This window comes from Euleptes europaea, chromosome 12 (assembly GCF_029931775.1).
Source record: "Euleptes europaea isolate rEulEur1 chromosome 12, rEulEur1.hap1, whole genome shotgun sequence".
Lineage (NCBI taxonomy): Eukaryota > Metazoa > Chordata > Lepidosauria > Squamata > Sphaerodactylidae > Euleptes > Euleptes europaea.
In genome coordinates this window covers 28,292,810-28,303,139 of record NC_079323.1, presented here as the reverse complement: position 1 = coordinate 28,303,139, position 10,330 = coordinate 28,292,810, and the positions used below count along the sequence as shown (strand labels likewise).

The following is a 10,330-nucleotide window of genomic DNA, read 5'->3' as shown; positions in this document are numbered from 1 at the left end:
TTTTGGAGTTCTTTCAGATTAGCCTGTAAAGAGCTCTTTTTTGCCCGTTTCATTTTGCTACTCATCAGGGTGGGATTGTTTACCTTTAATTATGCCTGCTCTTGGACTAGTTAGGCCCTGACAGGGATTTACTGGAACTGTGGGGAATGGGTGGGCAATGAGAACCCTAGAACAAGGAGTTAGTCTGGTACGTATTCACAAGATATACTGTTGCAGTACAAATTAGAGGCAGGCATATTTGAAGAGTTTCCCCAATGTTTAAACTCGAAGAACTGTAGATTAAGTTGAAGATTAGACAAGTACCCTTCCTCACCTCATGAGCATACAGTGAAGATTGGTACAGATTCTACTGAATTGCACCATTTTCTCTGTCTAGTACATTCAGCTCCCTTTACCACCACCGCCTGTAAAGGAATACAAGAATTGGGCTAGGTTTGCATGCCTTGTCTAAGCAGTATCGCCAGGCTGTTATTTGCTGTTTGAAGACAGTGTAATTCTATTTTATGAAGCAATGTATTAAGCAGCAGAGTTTGCTTCTACTGCTTCTCCTTGTACTGTTAAACAGCACAATTTAGCTCAATGGCACCCAATAATCCATTTAGGTTACAGCAAGACAAAAATTGTTATTTACTTGATAGCATGAGACAAGTCACAAGCAGCCAACACTGGAGTACTGTTCCTTCAATAACTCTTTATTAAAGTATGCTAGTCTGTCCACATTTAGGTCTTCTCCAATATTTTCTTAATCCTACAAAAATCAATGCAACAAAGACCATTCCCACTGCAACTACAAGTGCTCGCTCCCATTCTTCCGAGAAGATTGTTTTGGTCCAGTGGGAACCTGCAAAAGAAAAAAGCCAGTTACTAACTTCCTCTATATTATTTTTGCTACTGACATTTCAACAGATAACCCTGCATACACCTCTCTCACCATTTGTGACTTGTAAGAAGTCATCTATCAACGCACCTTGTCAAAAGAACATAAGAAAAGCCATGCTGGAACAGACCAAGGTCCGTCAAGTCCAGCAGTCTGTTCTCACAGTGGCCAACCAGGTGCCTCTAGGAAGCCCACAAACAAGCCGATTGCAGCAGCACCAGCCTGCCTGTGTTCCACAGTACCTAATATAATAGGCACGCTCATCTGATCCTGGAGAGATCAGATTCCTGTCACAAGCAGAGTCTACAATGCTTGCCTACAGAAGCGTACAGACACCTTGTAGTCATAGTTCCAATACCAAGAATTTTTTTGCATGTTTTTGCCCCCAAATGGGTCTATAACATGTGAGGGCTAGTATAGTAATGCCCCTTCATATTAAGAGTGGACCACTTCTGTTGTTTGTTCCAGAAAACCACATCCCAGATAGCTAGGGTTGCCAGCTCTAGCTTGGGAAATACCTGGAGGGTTGGGGGCTGGAATCTGAGGAGGGTGGAGTTTGGAGAGGGGAGGGACTTCAATGCCTTAGAATCCAATTGCCAAAGCGGCCATTTTCTCCAGGGGAACTGATCTCTGTCACCTGGCAATCAGCTGTAATAGAAGGAGATCTTCAGCCACTACCTGGAGGTTGGCAATCCTACATATAGCAGCAGTCACTTGCCACGATAGCTAGAAAGGCCTTGAAGAACATTGTCCCTGAAACATTGCTCTGTACAAACTGGCTGGAATGCCTTTCTAGCAAGAGAGCTGCTGAAGACTGGCATCCCCGCTTGCTGTATTTCCAACTATAGGGACTTTCAAGGACAAACTGTAGAGACATCCTTTTGTTCTTCCAACAGCAAAGCTCATCTTGTTTCAGGAGTTTGCAAAATTAGAGCTCTTGTAGCTATAGTTCCTTCACCACCCAGAGGCAATTCACAGGTTCTCCCAGAGCAATATGGGGTGATGCTTCAATTATTCTACAAGTTAATTTGAACCAAAATTCCTATTACCCATCTTGAGCTATTTCCTCACCTTTCTGATTAGCTTCCTTGAAGTCCACAGGTCCTTCTGCTGTAACTAGACTTCTTAGAGTATCTTGAAAATCCTGGTTCTCTGCTGTTCTCCTGGCTGTTTAACAAGAGAGTTGTTGATTTCCCTTCTACCTTGTGCCCCCATCCCTTTTAGCTCTTTCAACTACTGCTTAAGCTTCTTTAATGCATGGTTTTTATGGGTCAAATGGTGGTTACATCTTTAGACAGGTTTATTACTTTGCTGGAAACAAACTCAAAACATTGGTATCTGAGTGCTTTGCAGGTGATTACCTTCACTGGCATATACTTTCCTGAGCATGTTTCCTATTAATAGCCCTAGTAAACAGAATGTATAATCTAATTTTCCTGAACTCGTTCTATTTTTAAAAGTTTTATAAGCTGCTTTTTCATCACAAAAGCATCAAATGGTATAATTTATAATGCACCAGGAGCCTAATGCACTTAGTCTTGAATTCTTTTTAGTAGGCTTTCTATGAAAAATCAATTGGATTATACAGAGGCCATACAACATGACCATTTCCCCAATCTCTCATCCCTCCTTAACAATGAAAGAAATGCTGTGTCTTGTTTGTATCTGGTAAGGAGCTTCTTGAAAACTTGCAAAGAATGATAGAGTATTCCTTAGATTATTCCTTTAAAAAGGTAGTCCCCTGTGCAAGCACCGGGTCATTCCTGACCCATGGGGTAACTTCACATCCTGACATTTACAAGGCAGGCTATGTTTTCGGGATGGTTTGCCATTGCCTTCCCCAGTCATCTTCCCTTTACCCCCAGCAAGCTGGGTACTCATTTTACCGACCTTGGAAGGATGGAAGTCTGAGTCAACCTTGAGCCGGTGACCTCAAACCGATTTCTGTCAGAATCAGGCTCAGATCATGAGCAGAGCTTGGACTGCAGTACTGCAGCTTACCACTCTGCGCCACATCTTTATGCCTGCCGGAGTAGGGAGACAAATCCTTATCTTCAACTGTTTAAGATGTAAATATGGACTAGATCATTTTGCAAAAAGAAGCTTTATACAATTAAGAACTGCTTGCTTGACAACAAGCTAGAAGCTTGCCAAGACAAGCTGAGGACCCAGCCACACAGAAGTGTCTGTTCCTCATCTTGGTGAGCAGTTCTTTTCTGTTGCATAGTGTTCTATGGCGAGGTAAAGGCTAGTAGCTCTAGCACGAAGCAGGGCATGCAGAGATAGGCTTTTAAGGCAATAGTTAGCCCACCTACTAAGCATTTTCATAGTGACTGGTAGAATGGTTGAAGGAAGAGATACAAAGTTGTGAGCACCTTGAACTCACACGGTGATACATTTAAGTTTTGTTTGATTACTTTGATACCACTTTATTATTATTTTTAAAGGAATCAGTCTCAGTAAACTTATCAGGTTCTTAGGGCAGAAGATATGCATGTTGTGGCTGATTACCACAGAAGTCCACATTAATTTTTAGGAAAGCTTAATGGCTTCCTTCAAAGTTCAAAATATCACTTTCAAGTAAGTACATGTCAATTCACAGGGCATGATGTTTGTTAATACCTTCCCTCTCAATAGTAGGGGCAATTTGCTTGCCATCTCCACCTTTCCTGTATCAGCGCTCACTGGAAGCTGGACACTCTAGCCTTTCCAATTTGACTCCTCCTTAAAGGAAAAAAAATAACCTCCTCACCATTCAGCTGCAATTACCTCTAATCCCAGGACAGTGAGCCATGCAAGATTCCACCATTGATGGGACACACGCAGAAGCACTACAGTGGAAGTACACCTGGTAAAAGATAGGACAATATCTGAAGTGCTTAATTAACTTAAGGCGGTCTATATGCAGTAGCTTAATTGAGTCTGTTTAGCCACCCCTCCCACATCTTAAACTTCATACAGTTGGCTTACTGTGTGTTCCAAGTGCCAATTTCCCCATCTCGGATTTGGTTTAGCAATTTAACTGAAAACATGCCATTAGGGATGTTTAGAAATTTAGTAGATGCACCCTGTGTTATGGCTTTAAATCAAGATTTGTCTTCCAATCAGCCAAGGACAGAGCATCACATTGTTTCCCATTCAAGCACCTCTTTTACAGATATAGGAGCAGGAGTAGTGGAATAGGACCACATATATCATGGCCAACTGTTAGCCACCACTTTATAGGAAACCCATCAACAGTAAACTATCCAGGAGCGATGCTTCAAGTGCTCCCTCATGAAGTACATACACAGTGCTTCTCTTGAGCACAATATAATAAGCCACTTTTTTGTGTGCTTAATAAAACCAAAAGCAGGACTTACTGGTCCAGCTAGGGCCTGCTGGGAAGTAGAGTCCACAAAGGTGAAAGTGCTGACAACAAACCGCTGGTAGTGAGATGGGAACTGCAGCCTGGAAGCTTCTCCCACAAGGACGGACTGGGTCTGGTAGTTGTCCCCTCCATATGGGCACCTGCGAGGCAGAAGATGCTGCAGTAGGCCAGAAGTTCTGCTTTAGGTTAGGTATGGCATCCCAGCCTCTTGAAGCAGTCTTACCTGTTTACCAAGATGGGCCACTGGGGCTGCTGCAGAGGATTAGTGCTTGGTGTGGCCCAGCACTCATGAAGAACCAACACCAGGTTTGGGTCAGTTCGGTGCAGGATTCGTACCTCCAAGAAGACAGGATCCCTCAGAAGCTTGACTACTGGGTAATCCCTGTTGGTGTAGTATTCACTGTAGTGTTGGTCTGTAAGCAGAATTTACATGCCACTGTGATACTTAAACCTTCTGAAGGATTGTTAGCAGGGGGGAAAGCCAGAGATGAAAAGCCTATACATTTACCAAGTGCTATGGTCTTCACATAGTTCTCACATTGTAACGGGCCCAAAATCCTACTTTGCATAATTTATTAAAAGTAAAATTACTTAGTTGCCTGTAGCTTTCTATGCAAGGGCTCCTAGCCCAGTAATCTTGCACCCAAGAAAAGAAATCACTTGATGGTTATTTTACAGTTGTACAAACTACTATAGAACATTTTGGCCGACTTGTTAGACTTGAACAAGTGGCTCAAGAAGACTTGGATTTGAACTCTTTGGAGGTACTTTTTAATTTTTATCCAGTCACTTAGACCATCTGAACTTTACATGTGTAAAAGAGGCCAGTGAGCAGCTAGTATAATGAATGGTATCAGTTGCATTTGCCCATCAAGAGGATGATGAATATGCCAGGAGTTATAGCAACCCCAGCCTTGTACCTTAAACATGTGAGGGCACTTACCATTGGCAATTCTTAGCTCAAGATTGAGTGGACCATACTGAGTGACCGGTGGTGGAGGAGGCAGTGTAAAAACATTTACTGTGAGTGGGAGGTAGTTCCCTGTTGAATAACTACAGCTGATATACAACCTAATGAGCAAGAAAGTAAGAGGAAGTTAATACCTCACTTTCCACCAAAAGTTTGCAATTTAGGAAAGTCAAACACTAGTACCTGAAGATGCTGTCACGTGTGATGGATCCACCATTCCAGTTTTTAACATCTTGGTGTGCCAGCAGTTCATTTGCATATATACCCTGGTCTTCAGCTCCCTGTTTAATATGAAGAAAGAGTTCCCTTCTGGTTCTTATCGATATTACAGGAACAGTGGAAAACAGTTCTAAACCATGTACTTCAGCCTTTGACAGCCTTCTAACATTGTTGCCTTTGATTTCTTAAAAAGACAAAAAAGGTTTCTTCTCTATTCTGCATCTAGGCTTTCCACAAACTGCGCAAAACTGAATTATTCAAGAGGGCTTTTCGGTGCAGGTACAAAATGGTTCACAACTTACTTGGATAAATGATTAGGGACTGTGCTCTACCTTGCTGTGTATAGCTTAACGTAAGTAGGATCCTATTATGGAATTTTTGTGCCACTTAATGTGTCATGTTAATACTTAAGCTATGCTTCAGTTTTCTGGTGATTCCAGACTTCTACAATCCTAATGCAAAGATGACTGGGGAAGGCACTGGCAAATCACCCCGTAAACAAAGTCTGCCTAGAAAATGTGGGGATGTGACTTCACCCCATGGGTCAGGAGTGACCCAGTGCTTGCACAGGGGACCTTTACCTTTTTACAATTCTAATGCACTATTTATTGAATTTCCCATTTTGTTGATTGTACTGACTTACTCTCTGTAACCCACCTTGAGTCCCTGTGAGAACAACATAAATAAGTAGATAGCTTTATAACATGGTCAAAGATTTTTCCTATAGACAAGTCACAGGCACAGTAGTTATGTCAACCACCCTTAAGAACCTAGATTATGTGTTGTTCATAGTGAAGCAAACATGTGATTCTGCTTCATGAAAGTATCCATTTTGGCTGGCAGCACTACTCCATCTTCTACAAGCAAGTTTGTGCACCCAGGTTCTGGAGCAGTGTGCCACAAGTGATTGTTATACAACCCCAGCCCTGGTCAAGAGCTCTCAAAGAGAATATTGCATTGAATTCATACCTGGAAAGTAGTTCCACAGGCAGAGAGTGGGAATTTGTAGAGGACGAAGACATCGTTTTTTGCCACAGGTAAACAGCCACTACCATGTCCAACAAGATGCACAGAGTCCAGAATTAGTGATGGCAGAGTCACATCTCTAGACACTGCAATTGAGAAGTGGCCATCAGGCGTGCATTGTGCTGTCACTGGAAAAGGAAAGTGAATACCATTAGTATATCACTCCAACATAGAAGCAGCAAACATGGTTTCTCAGAACTGCTATTCTGCATTCAGAAACCTAAATACAGAGTTCCCAAGGGAAGGAAGAAGCAAGGTCTAATCGTACACATTCTAGTACATAACAGAATGTTTCTGTAATCAAACTATAGCCTAGGAGCCAGTGTGGTGCAGTGGTTTGGAGAGGTGGACTCTAATCTGGAGAACCGGGTTTGATTCCCCACTCCTCCATATGAGCGGCGGACTCTAAACTGGTGAACTGGGTTGGTTTCCCCATTCCTACACATGAAGCCAGCTGGGTGACTTTGGGCTAGTCACAGTTCTCTCCGAACTCAGTCTCACCTACCTCACAAGGTGTCTGTTGTGGTAAGAGGAAGGGAAGGCAATTGTAAGCCGGTTTGAGACTCCTTAAAGGCAGAAAAAAATCAGGGTATAAAAACCAACTCTTCTTCTAAACCAGGCAGATGGATTTAGTTATTCACCAAAACTGCCAAAGACTATGTCTACAATTAAACCTTGTGTCTGCATCCAAGACACATTTTAAGATTCGATTTCTCTAAACTTGTTTCAGCCAGACTGCTCTATGTATATGTAAGGAGGATGCATTACCCAAATGGAGTTTGCAAAGTTCTTAAAAGTGGATAATCAGTTAAGAAGTCTTAAGTGGTACAGAATCTTTATGCGAGTTGCTCTCTAGGAAATGGTACTCCACTGGTATTATAAAACCTATGGCTGAAGAAGCTTCGCACAGATGTCTACCTGTATTGCCATAGTAACAAGGAACTTGAGGATCATCAGGGGAGTAACAGCAGCCTTTTTCCTCACACTCTCCTCGGGTCACAGGTTGAGTGGCACAAGGCAGCCGGTCTTGTTTCTGAACACCTGCACATACACTGCCGCTTGGAGCATCTAGAACTGAAGGCCGAAGAGTTATGGTCTACTATACCTAAAAACAGACCTTTTTGCTATCGTCAGCCCAAAACCAATTGTATAATGCATGAGAATGGCAATAACTGGCATCCCTGGGTGCTCAAAACCCACATTTCTAATAGATGCTTGTGTGCAGGAGGAATGAAAAGCATTGCTTGATCTTAACATGAGATTCACCGACAGTGCAAAAAGTTAATCATGAATTATTTGTTGATTAAAACATGTATGCCCTGCCTTTCTTCACAGTTCAAAGGGGCTTGAATTAGAACCTAGCCTCCAAAATGGGCTCTTTTACCAAATATCCCATTTTCCACCTGTTTTCCCGATCCTTCCATCTTCAAAGCAGCTTTGGTAACCCCTTTAAATGAAATGTATTCCCAAACTATACCTGGCAAGCTAGTTGGGCATTTCAGCTCCTCCTCATATAGTAGGACTGTGCCAGCAGCATCTTTCCCTTCAATCCTGAGAGTCATCACAAAATTTTCATTCTGTAGAACCAGCAGGAAGGTAAAACACAACTGTTGTCAGGTCAGGGCTGGTGTAAGGATCCCATAAGGTAGCTTTGTCATTTAATGACAGTAGTATGTATATTGTGCAATTAGAGAGCTATATTACTGTTACCATATTATTGTGTTATTGTTCTATGGTTTTATGTATTTTAAAGGTTGTTACCTGCCCTGAGCCCGGCCTTGGCTGGGAATGAGGGTGGGCTATAAATTTGAATAATAAATACATGCTACAAGACTCCAGTTTTGGCTAGCTTAGGACCTGGTGAAATTTGTATTTAGCTAGCTTGAAGCAGTAAAGCTTCATCTAAGTTAGGTATGCACATCTGTCTGATCAGTTTTACATAGTCCCCTTTACATGGTTTGCTTTCTGTTTTGTGATCGCATCTGAAATACCGTTAAAAACTTAAAACTGTACAAAGCAAGAGAATTACACAACAAGTACTTTTGTAAACGTGCTTACACGCTACAAGTTCTTGCTCACTAATTTAGAGCAACTGGGATCACTGCAACTGTCACAACTTGGGTGGATGGAAGGTAAGTGAAAAGATGTGTTCCCATGCTTCTTCATAATGTCCAGCTACCTCCAAACATGAAGGGACAAATCACTACCTTTTTGATGAAGAAACAGTCGGTATAAGGAACAGTGATCACCATCAAGTTATCTTGTTCCCAGGAAGTGGAGACTCCACAAGCAGAGTTGTTTAGAGGGTGTGAATGGTGTTCATGATCTGGGGAGAAGATTGGAAGACTCGGAAAGGTGACACCAAGCAAGAACATCGGTGGCAATAATTCACAGGCCGGAAGATTTTCTTCTGCATTGTGACTCAGAATATGGGAGAGCTACTGTGCACCCCTATTCAGTTATTTCAGTCTAAACACATTGAAATCAATCCCACCCCATAGTGTAGTCCAATCAGTCATGCAAAAACAGAGCCCAGCTGTCATGGTCTGGCTCCCCAAACCCTAGTCAAGTGCACTCATCCCGGGGAAGAACACACACTAGAAGAGGATGCTATTGAAGAAAGTAGCTAGATTTTGCAATAATAATATTCTGTGTTTTGCCCTATTTTTCTCCCAGAAAAGCCTGGCTCTGGCCAGGAAAGGGCAGGGTAGATGGCTGGATGGATAAATAAATACATAAAATAAATAAATAAGGGATGGGGAAAAGGGGAAAGAGAAGTGGCAGAGGCAATTTGATATCAATGTAACTGGCCATATTCAAGACAGGGGTCATTTCAAGACTTAAGTAAAATACCTAGGGTTTGCATGCAAGAAGGGCTGGCAGGCCTCAGGGTTACCAACTGACCAAGAAATGGCCTGGCACATTCTTAAGCCTCTGACAAGAGCCAATTTCCAAAAATGCAGCAACTGAAGATTTTTCACAGCATGGAGGTAAACATTATCACCTGCTAATGTCTGTACTCAAGCTGTGCTGTTAAGTACCTAAGTAGAGAGGCTGATAAAGAATTAGCAAGTATTATTGCTTTTTATACTACATAAACAGCTATAGACATAATTATTCCTGATAGGGCTGCCAACTCCAGATTGAGAAATTCCTGGATTCTTGGGAATGGAGCCTGGGGAGGGATCTCAGTGGGGGTATAATACTACAGAGTCTATGCTCTAATAAAACATCCATTTTCTCCGGGAGAACTAATCTCTACAGTATACAGATCAGCTGTAATTCCAGGATAGCTCCAGGCCCCATCTCGAGGTCGGCAACCCTAGAGGAGAGCCAGAACCACTTAAAAATCACTCACCCAAAACAGTGAGAAAGGGAACCAGCTCAGAATGGTTCGCAGGCAAAGCGAGCTGCAAGCTTTCCGTTCGACAGTGTACTAGGCTGTGACTCCACAACCTTTTCATATGTTCAAAGGTACTCGGAACACTCAGAACAAAAGACCACAAAAACATCCCGCACATCAGTCTGACCAAAGGACCCCAAATCCACTTTATAACTCCCATTTTGTTTTTGCAACTAAGAATATCACTTCTAGGCCAAGGAAGTGTTTAAATAGGCTCCACTGAGTTTTGATTGGCCAGAAGCAAGGGGAGTAGGGTGGTCTCATTGGGCCAGACAAGCCTCCCTGTTGGAAGAGCAGAAATCAATTCACACCTTTCCCTTTGCTTCCCCCTTTAAATTCTGGCAGCAGCTGCTTCACATTTATCCAGTTTTATTTGTTCTGAAATTAGTTTTCTAAATCCAGCCATATTTGCCAAGGCAAAATAAACAAATTTCAAAATGGTAATAAAATAGGCAGCATCTGAAA

At 42.3% G+C, this 10,330-nt stretch overlaps 1 protein-coding gene across 1 annotated transcript; it reads right to left on the bottom strand.

The window, feature by feature from the left end:
* Positions 1 to 695: 695 nt before the first annotated feature.
* On the bottom strand, positions 696 to 9,974 carry LOC130485048 (zona pellucida sperm-binding protein 4-like). The gene is made up of 12 exons (XM_056858163.1): positions 9,821 to 9,974; positions 8,670 to 8,788; positions 7,940 to 8,039; positions 7,381 to 7,530; positions 6,406 to 6,590; positions 5,401 to 5,498; positions 5,191 to 5,318; positions 4,471 to 4,660; positions 4,240 to 4,387; positions 3,647 to 3,725; positions 1,949 to 2,044; positions 696 to 841 (listed from the first exon to the last, which is right to left on the bottom strand). Exons 1-12 carry the CDS (start codon positions 9,972 to 9,974, stop codon positions 696 to 698), a joined length of 1,593 nt encoding a protein of 530 aa, XP_056714141.1.
* Between the last annotated feature and the right edge of the window lie 356 nt (positions 9,975 to 10,330).

Bases quoted from the DNA above. Each gene is read 5' to 3' on its own strand.
- LOC130485048 (XM_056858163.1), bottom strand. From the start codon at position 9,974: ATGTTTTTGTGGTCTTTTGTTCTGAGTGTTCCGAGTACCTTTGAACAT. The intron at 5,319-5,400 runs GTACTAGTGTTT...CTTGCTCATTAG, and splicing joins ACACGTGACAGCATCTTCAG to GTTGTATATCAGCTGTAGTT. The intron at 2,045-3,646 runs GTAATTGCAGCT...CTTGTTAAACAG, and splicing joins TCACTGTCCTGGGATTAGAG to CCAGGAGAACAGCAGAGAAC.